The 19,284-nt window shown below is 40.7% G+C and overlaps 1 protein-coding gene across 1 annotated transcript in view; it reads right to left on the bottom strand.

The window, feature by feature from the left end:
* The window catches only part of HECW2 (HECT, C2 and WW domain containing E3 ubiquitin protein ligase 2), a 128,953-nt gene that overhangs the window by 37,525 nt on the left and 72,144 nt on the right, over window positions 1–19,284 (bottom strand). Inside the window, 9 exon segments of the mRNA XM_019290524.3 lie at window positions 594–696; window positions 3,496–3,630; window positions 7,997–8,182; window positions 8,782–8,906; window positions 12,367–12,470; window positions 12,843–12,993; window positions 16,224–16,319; window positions 17,621–18,149; window positions 18,151–18,959. Coding sequence (XP_019146069.1) covers window positions 594–696; window positions 3,496–3,630; window positions 7,997–8,182; window positions 8,782–8,906; window positions 12,367–12,470; window positions 12,843–12,993; window positions 16,224–16,319; window positions 17,621–18,149; window positions 18,151–18,959 — 2,238 coding nt within the window.

Raw genomic sequence — 19,284 nt, 5'->3', positions numbered from 1 at the left:
ATGTCCATGGCAAGGGGGAGGATTTAAATGGGCAGAGGTTTTCAAGTAAACATGCCACAGTACAAAGAGCCAGTTACAGTCAATGGGATTAATTTATCTTGATTTAGCACAATGTGACAGCTGTTGGATTTAATAAGCTAAATTCTGTACATGGTGGCACAGAAGTCAGTAGGTCTGTGTGTATGTAACTGAGAACCGAAGTTAAGCTAATGACTAATTCTGATTAACACTTTCTGTAATCCTGCCAAAATAGATGCTCAGAAGTTGTGAGGGGAAAAAAAAGCAAAGGTAAAAATCACTGGGAATACATGGAGTCCAGTTAAAGCCCCATCTTGACTCTCTGGCTTCAGTTCATTCTGAGAGCATACAGAGTAAGTGAGCTTGGGAGGCAGAACACATCTGTTATTTGGTTATGCACACTTCCCGCCCTGAAGGTTCCATCTGAACAGTGGGGAAATGCTGATGGACAGAAGGATCATAACAAATGGTAACTTCTACCCATCCCAAGCAAATGGAAACCCTAGCAATGCACACTGCCATGACCCTCTCAGTGATGGAGAACTCCTCTGAGCAAAGGCTGGATGCTGACATACCCACTGGAACCACATCCTGGTACTGAGCTCTGCTGACTGTGTTAAATGTGCTGGATGGTCTTGGCAAAACTGGGGGTCCTGAATGACGGGAGTCCTCTCCAACCTGAAAACGTGCAAGTAACCACAGTGAGTGTCTCTGTGCCAGCACATGCACTCAGCTACAAAACAGTGAGAATTGATATGGCTTAAAACCAAGCACGTATGTCAAGGCTTTGCTTGATCACTACCCCCAGTAACCACTGCAGCAGGAAGCAGCTGTGCTGTTAGGACAGGTACTAGTAAAACATTATTTAGCATACTGGGCCCATTAATAGGACGAATCAAAACTGATGCAAAATTTACATCTGTTTTTAAATAGTCCCATTCGGAAAAGAGACCAAAAAAAAAATAAAACTGGGGTCCCTTCAGGGGGTCTTTTGTAATTCGTGGACATCTTTGTCTGTACAAAACATTCTGAAACCAAACTCTGCTCCTTCATTAGCACCTCTATTACCTCTGTGCATAAATGGAGTTTCTCTAAATCTGAAGTGGAAACAAGTTTGTGGCTGAACCTCAAAGGAGAATAAAGAAGTGAGTTCACATTCAGGCAAGGCAAACAAGCTCAAAATTGGTAAAAACCATGGCTCCTAGAATCATTCAGAAACACTGTTCTGGTTTTTTTTTCATATTCACCTTCTAGTCTTAAAAAAAGTTGCATGTGAACAATTTTTAGGGTAGAACCACAATATAAAATTTTTCTTAAGAGGCATTTGTTATGTCAGGGCAACTGCTGCAGTTTCCTGCATGATGAGGTTTCAGTCATTTCTCAGTATTCAGTATTTTAGCTCTATAGAACATTTGGTCAACCTCATTTTCTTCCTGCTGGACCTCTTTGTTTACTTCCCAGTTTATCTGCCTACATGTAATGGTTAGCATTTTAACTGCACTCCCAAACTTCAAAGATCTCTAAAAGATCAAATAATTATAAAAGGTTGCTTTTAAATCCAATCTCTGAAATCACAAAGCAGCAAAAGTCACAAGATATCTCCCAAGACCTTTGTGCTCTCTGGTAATACTCTTTCAGAAAAATGAAGAATTATTTCCTGTTGGGCAATGTGCTGGAAAAGGAATGCCATTATTATTAGCTCCAGCTTCACACTGCAGTTCAGCTTCAGCTAAAAAGGCATTCCTTACACTGGTTCATGTTTGCTTTAGAGCATCTCGCTGTAAAAACTGGGTCAGTGACTTGAAAACATCAAAGTTCATGGCAAGTCAAAGCCAAAGAAAGTATTTTGATAATTTTTTTTCATTAAGTATTCATCTTTTGCTATAATGTACAGTTCCTTTATGCAATAGCTTAAAAATGGGAAAGAAATGCAAATATGCAATATTCAATACATAAGCCCTAAAGTGCAGAGGAAAAACTGGTTTTCAAGTTCATACATTTGCATACAAAAATCATGGCATCATTAATCCCAGAATGGGAATACTGTATTGAATTTCTATGCTTGAGATTCCTAGCTGGAATTATACCTCAATTCAAGTTACAATTGTAACAATATCAAGGAAACACTTCTAAAATTGCATGTAGAAACATGGTTTAAGGAATTTCATGTATCTAGATGGAGTGGGAAATTTTGACAGGTAACCAGCACTATGTATATGCAATATATTTGATCATTTCTTGTTGGATAAACTATACTTATTTTGCAGCATTGACAGCTTCAGCAGCATGGTTGGCACAAATACCTGTTTTAAGTGCAGAGCTACTGGATGCTGCTTAAAGAAAGATAATTTGGGTGCATATTGAGTCAGGTTAAGAAAAAAAAAAAATTCTGCTCTGTTACAAATCAATCACAACAGAAATACTTGCTTTACCCAATTCAAGATCTGAATAGCTATATGAAAGCACTTCTAGCTTCCTTCCTTGCCTGATACATAACATCACCAAATTGATGGAAAATGCTATTTAAAACCATTTGCAAAATATATCTGACATTGGAGGGGGCTGACTAAACCATGTTAACACAGGATATGATAAGATACACAGCCAGTGCTGTGGCACTCACCCACTGCAGCTCAGCGGAAACCCTGCTAGAGAAGTGGCAGACAAAACTCATGTCTGCTCTAAAACAGAGGTCTGGCAGACGTTCATCTGCCACAAGACTAAGCTATAAAAAGGATAAATCAGAGCATTTCTCTTGCTATTCTAAACTGTATTATCTTTAATCCTGGCATGGAATAGCCATCTCCTGAAAAGACAATTTACAGCCAACAGTATGGAGGTTTTAAAATAAAGTACAACTGAAGTCCAAGTCACTGCACATACACAAGGTTACAAGTATAAAGAAGTGACAACAATAACATGGAGACAGCCAGTGAAAACGGTGCACAGTGACATATCAACAAAATAGTATTTTCCATGTATCTCTGATCAGAAAGTAGAGATGAAATACATATGCAAAGGCACGTAACAGTCTGATAAACATGTATGTGGTAAGATTTTTTTATACTTAATGGGAAGGTTGCAGAACTAGGTGTACAGTCACACATGCATCTTTTCCCCCTTTTATTTGTCACAGTTATATATCAACACACTCAGCAGACACCATGCGAGACAACAATACACATTTTGTCCATGAAGGAGTGGATACAGGAGCTGGTAATCTGTAATCAGATGCTCTCCTGTGGTTAAGTGGGGTTACTGCAAATTCGAAGTAAGAGATACTCATGTTTGATATTTTTCCTCTGAATTCACACATTTTTAAAGCAACAACGGCTAGCAGAAAAAATAATAAAATCATTATGGATAACTGCTGCCCACTTACAGAAGAATCATGCTCCTCACAACATGGAATGATGTGAAAGAGGATGATGTTAAGTAAGGAGGTGTTTGTGAGGAGGAGGCACAGACCCCACTCACCTCCCCAGCACTGTGGCTGCGCTGCCGAGTGAGGTGCTGCCGATGGACCAACGCGCTGGTGGGCCTGCTGCTCTGCAAGGGCAGCCGCGGGTCGATGAACGTCGTGGTGCGCGAATTGTGGTCGACAAAGAAAGCCTGCAGAAGGAGAGACAAGACAGAATTTATGGCCAATCCTTGTTTTTTTAAATTATGTCTGAGGTTAACGCCTATTGGGGATGTAGGTTTCATTCGATCAGGTGGGGCTGTGGAAAATCTGTTACTGTGGCTTGCATTTCCCTTCCGCAGAAGGAGGATAACACTTTTCCATCCCACTGAAGGGATGAGTTGTTTAATGCCTTACTTTGTTCGTGTCTATAAAGTCCTTTGAAATTCTCATCTGACAAGCATCAGGAGTGGGAAGCTTTATTATGACTGTCAAGAAGAGAAGACTTGAATATTTAATAAAAGTAATCCTGGTGTATTGTCCTTTTCATTTGCCTATAAGCATCTAAAAAGGTGTCATTAAGTGGCAAACCCATTCCCTTTTGTGAAGTATTTACCATATAATTATGAACACAACTGGCTGTGTATATGTCAAGTGTATTCTTGCATCCAGTGATGAACTATGATTACAGGCCAACAGACATTTCTGCCATATTCCTGATACAACTATTCCAAGTTCACTGACCTGTTCTTCTAAAAACCAAAACAAAATGCAAAAAAAAAAAAAAAAACCCAAAGCACCACCCCAAACAAAAAAAAAGACCTCTCAAAACCAAAAAGAAAGGTCAGCCAAGAACACAAAGATGATGGCACCGAAAGTATTTAAATCAGGCAATTGATGAGAACAACCACATATTGGCCAGTCAACCATTTGCTGAAAACAAGGTCACAGAAACATGTATCCTGGAAAATGAAAACCTCCTACAATTCTATCCAATTTGAACCAAAAAAGTTTTCTAAGCCCTGAAATTTAAACTTTTTGCAGCATCAGTGTTGTACTTGGAAACCAGCACTGTTGCATTTCAACACACTCTGTGTTTTCTGTCACAATACTGGAAACATGTGGAAGTGGCAAAAAAAGGTCTCTGTTTTGAGCAGGAGAATTACAGGAAAGTGACATCTGAGGAATCAAAGAATCTGGACCAGCAGAGAGGTGGTTAGGGACTGCAGGAGCCATTTCTGCGTTTGGCTACCAATGAGGTACTTTGACCACAGTTTCACAAACAATTTAGTCCTGTGGTGTCAGCAAAAGAAACATTCTCATCTTTCCTCCTCTTGACCACTTGTTTCATCCCCTGGGTGCCCTTCCTGCCTTGTGCTGGCACAAGTGTTTGTGTAGCCATGCAGTGAACCCATTAGGGGAGCTGGTCCAGGCTAAAATTACTCTTTTAGCCCCTCTCCCTGCTGGCTCCTCTAACCTCGGTCAGCTCACCAGAGATGAGAGGAGAGCAGAACCACTCTTCTGGCAGCAACATCAGCTTCTAGTATTCATGGAATCATTGTTTCAGACTGCTTGGGAAAACCAGACCAGAGAAAATGCAATTCTTCTGACTGCTCTGAAGGTAGGAAGACAAACCAGTGTGTCATGCTATACAGCAACTATATGTCATTATGGATTGTGATGGGAGAAAATGTTCATACTTCCATTTCCCAAGGAAGGAGAAGCATATGGAGAGACACCACAGCTGCAAAACCCTGAAAGTGCTCCAAAAAAGAGCACCAAGCTCCCTACAGCCCCAACGGCAATCACCTGTACCTGTAGCCTCTGCCTACAAGGAAGGAATCCCGTCACCTGAGCAGTAAGGAAGAACTCTGTTCTGACCATCTGACATAGTCACAGATATGCAAGTGAAACTGTTTCACAGTTCAAACACTATAAATTATATTTGATAAATGAAATTTTAATTGCTACATCTGAGCCTGATGCAGAACTTGTTTACCTTGACAATGATGCCACCTGCAGTACAAGTATACAGATCAGAGAATATGAAACCAGTGAGAAAGCAGAATGAAAACCATCATGACATTTATATTTGGGGCCTGGAAGATGACTGGAAGAGACTGCGGGAACACAGCCAGTCTTGCTGAAAATTTTGCTCCTGATTGGTAAGATCTAGTTACTTTATTAGCAAGTGGTTGGTATAGGGTTTTTTTAATATCCTTCTATCTATTTTGTCTAGTCTGTGTACATTTATAAGATGTAAAGCACTTTCAGCAAAACACAGGTTGATTTCATTAAGTCAACACCATATTGTAAATCACTTATTAAAAAAATCCTGATTCAATATAGGAGGTAGTACCACCTAGAGCTGCACCACTCAGTTCTGAGTTAACGCAGCACTCTAGTATTGCACGCAGTGTTCCAAAGCATTCTATTTCAATAACATGAAGATAAAGACAATCATATCTTATTAAATATGAATGTTTGCAGGCCAGCTCATAGTAGCCTACTTTAAAACAAAGCATAAATTAGCACTTTGAAGCTATGGTGAAGATAACCATTGGAGCTTCAATGCTTTGGGCTAATCTGGACACTGGCACACAGCTCAAAATACAGTGTGGTTCACAGTCTCCTTTCAAAAAAATTCCTCGCATAACTCCTGCCTAGCTATAATCCATAAATCTACAATGCTTGAAGAGACTGACATAAAATAGGTAGTGCCAAAACTATATTTAGCCCATTAAACATGAATAGTTGCCCCAATTATTCTTCCAGTTAAAATCTATGAATCTTGCTAAATTACTTTTTTTTCCTATTGAAGACTTCAGTAATCAATTATGGTTTCATTAATTGTAGAGAGAAAAAACAAAAATGTCCTCTAATAACTTCCTATGTATTTGCACATCTTGCAGAGAACTAACTAAAAAGTACATACACTTGCATCTGGCTTTAAAATATGGACATGTGCTTACACACACTGCACAAATGCACTTATCTGTATGATGTCTGTGTGTATGTACATGGACAGAGCAAGGCAGAATCTCAAAGTTCAGCTCAGGGGCCTATTTAGCCTATTATGATGCTTCATCCTACCACATTTTCCAATGGCCTTCTGCCTCCCTGTAGTCAGTGACTGATGAAGGATCACCTGTAATGCCCATTAGAAACTACATTCTAGTCACACCTGACCTTTTAGGGAGGACTGCATGATGTTATGTCCTGTAGGGGATACACAGAGGAGCCAAAGAGGAGTGGGCAACTGGGCTTTGCTGTGCAGCTCTGGAGGGAGTTTGGAGGTGGGCAGTCTCCAGCTGACCTTGGAAGACACCCCACAAAGAGGACAAGCAAGCAGCACCACACTGCCATGGGGGAGTGAAAACATCACTACTCAGCATCGCAGCAGGGCCAGAACGATCGCTGTGCCTCGTGAGCAAGAGCACCAAGCTCTCACTGTGATATACTTGAAGAAATAAAGGAAAACCTCTTCTCAGCAGGGAAGAGTAGTTAAGGAAAGGAAACAATTATATATTGTGTTATGGCTAATTTCTACTTGCTTCTCTTTAGGTTTGTGCTTTAATAAAGGCAGGTCCAGTTTCAGTTGGGTCTCCCCAAGCACTGTTCTTGCCATGTACTGGCCCTGATCTCTCTCAGGTGCTGAATAGGCTTTTCCACTGGCCACAAGTGGCACTTGTGACAAAGACAATTCAACATAATGAAAATGAGTAATACTAAGACTAATTCAAAATGAAGAAATCCCAGTAGGAATTTATTCAGTGCTTCCTCTTCCTGATTAATACTGTGGTAGCATTGCTGTTACCAAATACCACATCAGAAATCCAAAGGTCTAATTCTCTCTATGGAGCACATATTAAAGAAAACTGAAAATTGCCCTATTCTTCAGGAGAAAACTGGCCTCTGAAGAACTGAACAGAACAAGAATGACTTAAAACAGAAAACAGTGAGGCAAAGAACAACGTTAGTAGAATTGCACATTCCTAATTGTGTGTCTAATGAAAAAACAAAGTGCTTTTCGGAGTTAAAAAAATCTAGAAAACAACCCTCAGGCACTTCCACCCTTCAGTTTAGAACTGTCTAATCTTTCCAAGCATCAAGATCATTTTTTATATGGACCCGCACAGCTAACCACATCCAGAGTGATAAATGTGAGAACCAAGAAGTTTAATGTGCAGTAATCCTAATGAACTGATAAGCCTTATCACTTCCTCACATGCTAATCACAACCTATTTTTAACCCTCCTGTTTTCTGCAAAAAATATAATGGTCTAAATACTGAGGGTGCACTAACTTAAAGTTACATTAAACTTCACACCACAACTATAAAAGTGATACCAAAATATTTTTTTAGGAAATTGAAAATTGATACCTGTTTAAAAAAAGCAGTGAGACTTGCAACTATTTAAGATCTGTAATACCTCTTAAGGAAACCTACTCCATACCATCTTTTTCCTGTTAAGCAATACACAACCACCAGAGTGATCATCCCCGGAGCTCTCCCACGCCATCCATTTTATCTCAGAAACTGATGGACACAAGGCCTTCTTAGCACTGTAGAGTTACCTTGCCCTGATGGTCATGTTTCATTTCCCAGCCCCTTGGCAGCTCCAGCTGTTTGTTGGCAAACATGTTGAGGAAGCCCACCAAATCCCGGTTGTGCTGGTAGCGCTCAAAGTGGTGGGTGTCCCGCCGGACTTTGGTGATCATGTGCTTCAAACACGTGTTATTTGTAAACATGCGGTAGGCACTCTGAAAAACACACAGCAGCAAAGGTTTTCAAAGAGAAAACTGCTCTTACCACAGAAGACAACTTCCTTCATTGTAAGTGGGCTTGCAGAAGAAAAGTTACTCATTCCATTGCTTCTTCTTACAACATAAATCCTGTTACACAAAGAAACACCGGGGAGGGGGGACCTGTGCAAAAAGAAGCACTGAAGAGCAGGCAAAATAGGAAAAGGAAGATAAATATTAAGATGCTTTTTGTTCAGATATAAACCAGGCACTCTGAGGGAAGCAAATCATACCATTAAGCAGCAAAGTCTTTCTCAGGATTGTGTCTCACCCTGTGCAAAGCACAGTAAGAAAGCTATTGCTTCAATAAACAAATAATTTTGTGTCATAAGAAAGATGAAGAACTGAGTGGAAAATAAAAACTGCTATCATGCTGAGCTAGGATGGTTCTGACAGCTCAATAATTGCAAGGGATGATGATGAGTGAATTTATCCAGCCTCCCTATGTACTACCAATATCTTATCATCAAACACTGAGCAGCATCTTTGTACACAAAACAACTGCATTTATAAGCACATATTTACGAAAGCCTTTGAGCTGTAGCCACCATACTCACAGGGTTAGAATGCAGCACTGTAAAGAACTCTGGGCTGATAAGGAATTTCACAGGGGGAGACTGGAGCAATAAAGTAAGTCTGGATCTGGAGGTAGAGTGAGGCAGCACATTCTCTCTTCGAAAATCTAAGAGCAAAGTAAATGACAAAGACTTCCAGCAGTTATTACCAAAGCATCACTGCAAACAACTACATTGATTTGAATCACACAAGCAGGGAAAGCATTAAGTACACAACTATTACAGATTTACCGAGGATTCTCCACACAAGTGTACCCAAATTTCTTCTAACATAACACTGAAGTTTCTGAAAATATTACAATTTTAATTTAGTAACATTTACTTGTGGCCTTTGGTAAATAATCATTAAAAAAAAATCACATTCAATTATTTGGGTTACCAAGTTTGTGCCTGTATATAAGATGAAGAAAGTCCCTGGGGCATGTCTGCACCACTATATTTTAGCTGTATGCAGGTAAGTTATTTTCTAAATGCTAACGAATGGACATAAAAGTCATTGTACACTTATAAATGTTTCATTCCTTCTTAAAAAACAAACAATAAATCTGCCATTACCACAGCCCCAGTCCTGATACAGTATTTAAGCTGTTTATGTAAGTAATAAGCAGGATGCCAAGGAAGTACCTTTCAAGTTTCAACTTCCAATAAACATTTGTGTCTTCTCCTAGCAACTACAGAAGTGCCCTGATTTTTCTTCAGTACCAGGAAGGAAGTGAAAATACACTGAGTGGTGTTTGCTACAATGTCAGAACTGTTGCCCCCAATTCTCTTTGAAGATATTTGGAAGCATATTTATAATGTAAATGAAAAACTGCAAGTTCAGATTTGGTCTTCAATGATTTTAAACTAAAATGTGTGCTGCCATCTACATTTCAGTTTCTTTCTTTTTTACACATTGCAGTATTTGCACACTTCTCCATCAAATGCATATTAACCATGTAGGTCGCAGCTATCACAGAAATAAAAGATCATAACACACAAGAGCAAGGAGGGAGGCAGTGAATGAGACTCTAAACTGAGGAAAAAGTAAGAATAAATTACAAAAGAAGAGGAAAATAACATAAACAGGTAAAATTCTAAATATGGATAGCTAAATACTATGAAAAAAGGGAACGGGGAAAATAAAGACATTCATTCTAAGTATTAGAGGAAACCAGGAAGTGGGAGGGTAATTGGTAAAATAAATGAACAAGAGGATTTTTAGAAACACTACTTAAACAATAGACCTCAAGCTCTCCCACATGGAGCACATCAGTGGGGCGAAGGCAGAGTGGTACAAAGGCTCCTGAAGCTGTGCCTGAATACTTGGGCTGGGAGTGTCTTGCAGACGTGCACTGAAGTTACATGTGAACTCTGTACTGATACAAAACTTGGGTGTGCACCAGGCAACTCTCACAGCCTGGAAGATGCTGTGACATGCTGCAGATACATCCTCTGTCACATTCTGGGCAATCTGGAAACCAGAACGGCTCACCAGGTGAGTTTTTATTGCAGTCTGAGGCTTATGAATTTGGTTTATGAGAAGTTTATTCAGCTGAACTTGCTGGTTAGGGTTTGGCCTGAATTTGCTTAAAGCCAATTTGTGTACAGCACAAACCATCTGGCCGCACATGCACAAAGATAGAAAAGGAAATGGCTACAACAGAAGTGAAGACTACAAGAAATAAAAGACAACACTTAGGTAAATCTCAAGCTCTACAATGACTTGAAACTCGAGAAAGGGTGACATTGCTTGCACATCAGATTAATTTAGGAGAGAGTTTTATAAGAGTATGTCAAGAGCATCTAGAGACAAAGCCAAAGCACATGACACCACACAGCTATGCAAGGGACTGGATGGGTAACAAACTTTATAATGTACTAGAAAATCATTAGTAGGAAGATGACAAAGGGAGAAACTGCTTAGGGAAAAGAAAAAACAGTTATGATCTTCAGAACTCAAAAAAAAAAGGTCTTTCTATCTTCATTCAAAAGGTTAACACTGGCCAGACAATCAGAAGAATGAAAAAACAAAGGTGAGAGAGAGCAGGTTAAAGATCATGGTGCAAATTGAAGGTTTTCAAAGCCTTTAGGTCAGGTGAAATGCGTTCTAACTGTTAGGAAACGAGGTGGAGCAATCACTGAGACACTGGTGGCTCTTTCAGAGGTCTGAGGGAGTTCTCAAAAGGAAAGGGATAAATGATGTCCACCAAGATGTTTCACCAAAATCTCTCTGGGTCTGGTCCTACTCATTTTTTCTACTAATGACTGGATAGGGAAGACAAAACTTGCTCCAAATTAGGGGATTCTGCAGTACTTGGACAGCAGGATGGACAAGATTCAAAACCACAGGGGCACATCAAGAAAGTGCAAAGATCTGTGTGCAGTTCGGGACAATCTGTAGAGGGATTCCTTGTGGAATATAGGATACCCCAGGAGGGCTTGGGCATCCTAGGGCTGTTGGAGAAGTACCCCTGATGGGGCCTCAGGCTGAAAACAGGCTTGCAAGGCACCTGCTAGCTGGCAGCCTTGAACAGCCTTGGGAAAAGGTATACACTGGTCAGTTCCCCTGCTGCTTAGAGGCTTTCTCATGGGAAAGGGGCGTGAACTTTGGAAAAAGTATAACTTGGTGTAACGGAATAATAAGAGGGGAGCACGATGCTCAATTGTATCGGTGTTCGTATCGTGACTCTGGCTGGATTCCCCTGCTCCCGGGACCCCCCCCGCTACAACAATCAACTCACAAACACCAGATGAAAAACAGGTATCTGTGCCAAAGTTCTGCACACAAGGATCAGGACCTGATTTTAGCAGATCAAAGACTGAACACTGGTTAGTGTCAAGCTATCAAAAAAAAAAAAAAACCAAAACCTTCTGCAGGAATGTACAAGGAGTGTTTTATGTAGGACTCTTCCACAACCTCTTCAGTACAGCAGAGTCATAGCTTTATTTGATTTTCTGAATTTCCTCAGAAGCTGAAGACCAACTCAAGACAATCCTAAGTAGGCCAAAAAAATAATTTGAGACCTAAAACCAGAAGTCACAAGGAAAGACTAGGAAGTAATGGATTTAAGGGTATGTTATAAGAAGAGTGATGTAAGTAGACTGTCTAAAAGAGCTGAAGAATGCCCGTCAAGTGGAGAACATGTTATAAGAACTCATGACACTGTATTTGGTAAGTATGGCCTAGGAACAGCTCATCCTATCTACCTACAGAGATGTAGTTGATGACTGCCTGAAGCCCTTTCTAGTCCTATATTCTACAATTTTAAACTGCATTAGCAGAGTCAAAACATTTGTATGCCAGACCACACAATTTTAATTTTTTTCACTGCAAATGTCCTGCTTTCTTAACCAGTCTGGTACTGACAGGAAAGTGCTCTGAATCTCACATTCATCTCTTCAGCATATTGAGCAGGCTGAGTCATAACCTTCAAAACTAGACAGCAATGAAAACAAATGGCTTAATTTTCACACAGATTTTCAGAGGAAGAAGTTAGGGTTTGCTTTATGTACTCTCACTAAGTCATCTATGAGATGAGTGCTCTCTTCTTTAGAGAAGGGGGAAAAAATTATTTTTCTTTTAACCTGAATTAGAATGGTGAAATTCAGCTTCCTCTGCAGCTCCATCCACAGCATTTGTGTGCTCTTCAGGCCTGTCATTTGTCATCGTTCTTCGGATGCTCTGGTACCTAGGGTTGGAAAACTGGATTTTATATGTAGTATGTGGTAACTATGACCCAATTCTGGCTCCTAGGGAGCCTGCCCAACTTTTCTGTCATGTAGGTTAACATATATTGACCTCTGATTTCTGCAGTAAGAGCCTTTTGAATTTCTGACAAGCATTATCAGATGTATTATTTTTGGTCACATAGCTTAAGATCACAGGTAGAACCCAAAGTCCTGAAAGCCCACATGCAAACTAAAAGCAATAGCCACATAAAAATAACCACCTAAGGCCAGCTGTGGTAGCAACTGTGGCCTTGTCTCCATGCTCAGCCTTGCAGTGGTGAATGCAGTTTTGCAAGCACACAAAATTCACTAGCACCAAGGGTAATTCCTACCGGCGATTCAGCTGTTCCATCTGTTGTATGGAATTTGACCTCTGGAGAATCTGTGGCGCTGGGGGAGCTGTAGGTCGCTGCCATGTTGTTGTCCTGTTCACGTGGTCCACGTAAAAAATCCGTCCATGGCTGTCAATTCGAGCCTCCCAGTCTAAGGAGCAACAAAATACCGTAAACTATGGAGGGCCTGGGGTTTATTCCTTTATTTGTTTTAGCTCTGTCACTTTTGTAACCCCATCCATTGTTTCAAGTGTCTATTTCTCTTTTACAGGATGACTTCAGCATAGAGCCTTCTTCCTGAAGGGTTAAGAGGAATGGCTTTTTCCTATTTTATCCCATAAGTCAAATTCCCTACTGTAGGTAAGGTTCCATGGAATCCATATCTAAAAATTTCCATTCCTTTTTCTGTTCTATTTCCCTCTAACCAGTAACTGTCCAAGACAAAAAAAAACCACCCAACAAACAAAACATCTGTATACTTAGTTTAGTTCTCTTGGACTGAAGCAATTCAAGACCCAATCTCTGAGGCTTATTCCTGTGCAAAAGGCCAACAGGTAAGTATCAAAATTCTTCCAAAGCTTGACACCCGCCATTGTTTTTCCCCAGCTAGTAGTAACAGTAATAAAATAGATGCCAGTGCTCTTCCTGTGTTTCCATCTACCTACATCAAAGGTAAGCAGACCTGCCAAGAAAGATGCTCAGTTATAGCACTCCTTCATATACTAAATGTATGTTCCAGAGTTGCCAGTTATGCAAATATCATAGTAAATACAGCTTTTTGTGTAACTGTAATGATGCCCATCGATTTTGCAGAGGAAGCTACAGACAGTGCTAGAAGTCTGCACCACCCCAGGAGAGCAGAGAGGAAGGCACTGGGACCTTTCCCCAGCCACAACTACCTTTCAGTGCTCAGCAGAAACCTGATGCATCACAACACCTGGGCCTCATTCTGCAGGCTTTTTGGGTTAGGCACACCATCTGCCCAATACCTGCTTGTAAAATGATCAAGACACCAAGAGACTGAACATAGCTGGGGTCTGTGTAGCAGTTGTAGTAGTAGTAGAAGTAGTAATAATAACAACAACAATAACAATAATAATAAGAATTACTACTACTACATAGACATATACATATATATATGTACACAAAAAAATACACAAAACCCCACATCTATACAGAAACAGACATGCCTGATTCTTAGAAACTTGCAACTACAGAAAACGTGCAAACCATTTAACACATCACTTGAAAAATAGTCTTTGAGAGCTCAGAAGGGGTCTAGATGAGGCTTTCTATATTGCAAGTCTAAGTGAAAGTACTATCTGCTGATAAAATAAAAACACTCGAGTTTTTTAACCAGAGGTTGTAAACAAAATAAAACATCGAAGTATTCCGGGAAGAACAGAATTGTTCATTGGAAAAAAAAAAAAAAACAAACCAAAAAACAAACAACAAAAGAACCCAAAAAAACCCTCAAACAGTTTACATTTGTGAATTCATTATCCTGCTTAAATTTCAAGCCCTAAACCACTGTATAATAAGCTGGGATTTTTCTTGTGGTGTTTATGCCCCATTCTGACACAGTCACCATTTCTGTAATATGGTCTTGCAGAACAAAAATATTTTTGCCTGCATTTAATTTTAAATACACAAGTTTAAACACTTGGGCAATGGCTTCCAAAGTAAAGCATCCACATCAGTGTTGTGATGGACAAGGCTATCTTTGCTACATTCCTAAATAAGGCTATTCCATCAAATCGCTGTTAGTCAAATGTGTTACAAATAGCATGCTGAATTGCAAGATTGTCATTCACTGAGGTTTCATGGTCAAGCTTTTTTAATTTTTACCCAGGAATGTAGGAACTGGAGCATATTGTTGCACATTATAGGCAGAAATACAAGATAAATGTTTAAGTTCTGAAAAACTGAAAGAAATTCACATATTTTTCTTTCTTACTTTCAAATTCTGGTGAAACAAGAAATTGAATAAAACCCAAATTACAAAGAAATTACATTTTAAAACTCAGAATCATAGTCTTAATATTTTCTCTAATTTTTCAGTATTAAAATATGAAACCTGTCACACATGTGAAAGCAGAGCTTTGGAGTGCAAAGTTGGATCTAGGCATTGATTAGTATTTAAGACTTTATTCATATTAGCAAATGGAGATTGCATTGGGCTTTGACTGTAAAGGGGCAATGTGTACATGCATCATGCCATGCATGACTGTGCAGAAATCCAGTAAATGTCAGAAATGTTAAAATACTACACAGCCAAAGCTTTTTCACGAACATGCCAATAGTTTTTCCAAGTAGTTATTGTAGTGTATAGTTTGTTTCTGAAACCACAGAACTGGACCAGCTAACGCTGTGCATTTCTGAAATATTTATCTCCCAGACACAGTTTTGTAAAATGTAAAACTGGTACATTAGGGTGGCAGTTAATTAACTTGAGGATCTACACACAAGATTAATCTGATTGCAACAGACACAGCAGGGAGCACAACCATATCATCATCCTGGTTTTCCACACACAGCTATATCTGTGTTCTGCTATCCTTCCAGTTACTTGCTCCAATTACAGAGCAAACACAATCCCATACCATACTGGCAAAGAGGGATCTGTTCATTTCACACTAAATATCTTAATTCTTACACTCCTTTAAAGTAACAGAGCTTTGTCACAGACTTCAGTGGGTCTGAACTTACCCTTTTTTTTTTGCATAGTTGCTTTAGAGCAATGTTTGCCTATTAGCTGTGTACCTTTTGGGGTGGGGGATGTTCCTTTCTTTCAATACCTAATACTGGATAGATTTTCACTTCCCAAAGTTTAGGCAAGTGAGTAAGTTCAACAACTGAGAGCAAAGTATTTTTCATATGCATTGGAGAAATTACAATTTATATGTTTGTTAAGGCTCATCTAACTGTTGCTTCATGTCCAGGTTTATTTTAATATAAAATCTTCACTCTGTCTCAAAAAATGCAAAGAAAACACAGACACCTTAAAGCTAATCTGAAGATAGGAAAGATGTTGTATATTCCTTTGTAAATCATTACCATACAAGAAGTATTCAGAGATTTCAGAGTGCTTGACACCTCCCAGTGCCTCACGAGCACCATCACCTCAGCTCCCTGCCCCTGTGCTCTGCACACAGAAAAGGCAGCACGGTGCCTTCCTGCCTCTGCATGAGTGACATTCAGCAAGTCTGTGTGCACCAGGTGTAATTATCACAACAACAACACTGGACTTAATCATCACTCCTCACTTCCAACTTCTCAGCTGTTCATTCTCGGTTCCCACATTCAAAAAGGAAATGTAATGAGATCTCAGCAATGAGACACAGGCAGCTTATCCCCCAGTTAAAGCATGGAGAAGCTCACTTGGTGGCAGAGCCTCATCCACCCTCTGGTACCGGCTAACGTCCTGACGGACTGAAGGCAGAGACCTCAAGGGCTGATGGCCATTGGCAGGAGAACCTGCAATCAAAACACACAAAAATTATTTTCTTCAGTCAATGTGGGGAAGCCCTAGAGTTGTCTCTAAACTGAGTAAGCTGTGTTAAAGCTTCTGCAGGACTACGATATTTCAAGATATCTATAACAGTCATCTGTTCTTGGGGTCAAAATAGGTTATGCTGATAGTTCTAGCCAAGTGATTCCTCTGGGATGTCCTGGTCCTGGAAACATCACCTCTAGGATGTGCTGCATCCATCTGTGAGCAGCCAAAGCCAGGGCACAGAAACAAGCTGTTCCTGAGCCATATCCCAGGACAAAGCTCCACCTGGCCCCCTCCAAAACCTTGCTTAAGAGTGGGAGGTAAAACTGTCCATTGTCCTTCCTTGCTACAGCCAAACTGATCTGCAAAACATGATGCAATCTAACACCTAATAAAGAGCATCCCAAATGTCTAGAAAATGCTGTAAAATACTGATAGTATTGGAAATAAATACCAAAGTTATTATTTCCAAATCAACAACCTGTTTATGAAGAAATTAATACTGATATATAACTCTTGGTATGTTATGAAAAAGGTGCATTTGGAAACCCTCTTGATTGGATACAATTCAGTCCCTGAACAAACTGAACAGATAATCCATTTTTAAAGTTGCTTGGAAACAATTCATTAGGGACACATTTCTACTTTTAGCGATTTTAGTGAGACAGAAAATTCTCAACTATTAAAATAATTTTTAAATCAGTAAGAGTTTTACAATGTTAACTTGGGTAACACATTCCTTTCCTCCCGAGGTTCCAGTGCACTAGGATCCATCTGTACAGAGAAGGAACTGGGAAAAGGAAGATAAAGAGCCTGAAGTTGACCCTAAAATGATTATTTTTCCTTTCCCCTTTCTTTTGATTGCCCTTATGTTTTAATGCTAATATAAAATATTCAAAAGAAAAGAGCCAAATATAAATTCTACTTTGCATTTCATAGTTTTAGGGAGTTTTGTCCCTCCTCATTACCATTTTCATTAGTGAGCGGGGTAATATTGTGGAATTCTTTCCTCCTCTTCATCCTTCTCACTACTCTCTCAAGAATTAAAATCTATCCAATTTCAAAATCAACAGGTTTTGGATATTTCAGGTTTGGATTTTTCATTAAATCAAAAACCCCCAAGAGTCTCTTGAAGAAATAAATAAATTCAAAGGAACAAAAAATTCTTGAAAGGTAATGAACTTGAGAAATTAAAGATCTTTGTTTTCAGATGTTAATTTTTGTAATTTTTTTTTACTCTCTGCAGTAAAGTCACTTCAGAAAGTGCCTCCTGCAGTGTTACCTCCAGTAGCTCCTTCAAGCTGTGCTGTGGCACCCTCACAAGCTGCTTGTGCTCCTTCAATTTCTTCATCCTGAGACTGGCTCTGGGCAGCTGCTGCCTGCACGCTTCTTCTTCTTTGCCAGATTTCTTCTGCTTCCTCTTGGTCTTGCAGTTCACCTGTCTCAGCCTCCCGCGCCTCCTCCTGAGGTAACTGCACCGCAGGCAGAGAGCCAGCAGCACTCGCAGAGTCCTGCGCTTCGGCACCCGGCTCCGCTCCAGCTGCCTCGGGGGCACAGGCTCCCTCCTCCTCCTCCTGAGAGGAGAAGGCTGGAGTCTCGGGAAACCTGGCGCTCTCGCAGGAAGAGCAGCGCATTTCCACGGAGGAGCGCCGCACCGTCGCGCTCTCGTTGCAGGAGCTGTCGGCTCCCTCCGCGTCGCTCTCGCCCTCGGGCCGGGTGCTGGCCTCGCTGACGCTCTCGGTGCGAGCGGGGTCGCTCTGCTCGGTCTCTGACGACAGCTGCGAGGGCTCCGACCCTTGGTCAACGGACTCCCGTTTCGCTGACGCCCCTTCTGCTCCCACCTGCGGCTTCAGCAGCTCCAGTGTCCGCACTGCCAGGAGGCTGCTCTGCCTCCGGAGCGGCAGAGGACTCGCTGCCAGCCTGCTCAGCTGGTGCTTCAGCCTGAGAATCCTGCAGGCTTTCGCCTCCTTCCTGGGGAGGTGGAAGGTCTGGGAGAGAATCTTGCTGCTCATCAGCTGATGGCAAAGGAGCATCGGAGGCTGAAACCCTTTCACTCTCTGCAGGCCCTGGCATTACCTGATCTGATGAGGAACTCATATCATTTCTTTCAACATTTCTGGTAGCACCATTAAGCATTACTAAACCACCATCATCTTCCAAGGAAGATGGAAAACCCAGGTCTTGATGTAGCTCGTGCTCCTCTTCATCTGAGTCAATGTGAAGCATAGCATTAAGTCTTGTGTCAGTAGGGAAGCTACTCCTCAGTTTTGGGGAGGCTCCACGTGGACGGTCACCACAGGCAGATGTCCCTGGTCTGGGATGGTTATTGTGTTCTATTGCATCAAGATAGTCATTTAGTGAGTCCTGGCGACCTCTGGGAGGGGATGATCTTGAAGCCCCAGAGGTCAGCTCATCCTGGTCTGTCTCCAGAGTCCTACTAGTCCTTAAAGAGTGTCTCAGGATTGCGTCTCCAGAAGATTCCTCAAAGACTGGGCCATTAGAACACACTGTGGATGTATCGTGATGTCCTGCTGGCATGTCCTCGTCATCAGAGGGGCTCCCCAAGTCTCCATTTACGGAGGTGGTTCCTAGCAAAGTGCCAACTGTTTCTGGTGAAGCATCTGCAGAGACAGAAAGACTGAATGTGAAACACAGAGCAGCAACACACAGTTCATGGTACTTAAATTATATAAAGATACACATCCTTCAAGATGCTTGCTTATTTTAATCAGACAGCTGAGGGCAGAAAATTCAATCAAAATAACAGAGGCATCTACAGTGTTGGAACAGCAGTTAGAGAATCTTCTCTGCATAAGTCTATACTGTTTTGTAGGGTATAAAAAATTTAAGGGGTGTGAAGTATGACTTTAAAGGATTCCCATTTTGCTTTCAAAAGACAGAGCACTGCCAAGCATAAAATGAGAATCATAAGCAGATTCATTTAGA

Source organism: Corvus cornix, chromosome 7 (genome assembly GCF_000738735.6).
Source record: "Corvus cornix cornix isolate S_Up_H32 chromosome 7, ASM73873v5, whole genome shotgun sequence".
NCBI classification, from domain to species: Eukaryota; Metazoa; Chordata; class Aves; order Passeriformes; family Corvidae; genus Corvus; species Corvus cornix.
This window is presented reverse-complemented; position numbering and strand designations above follow the sequence as displayed.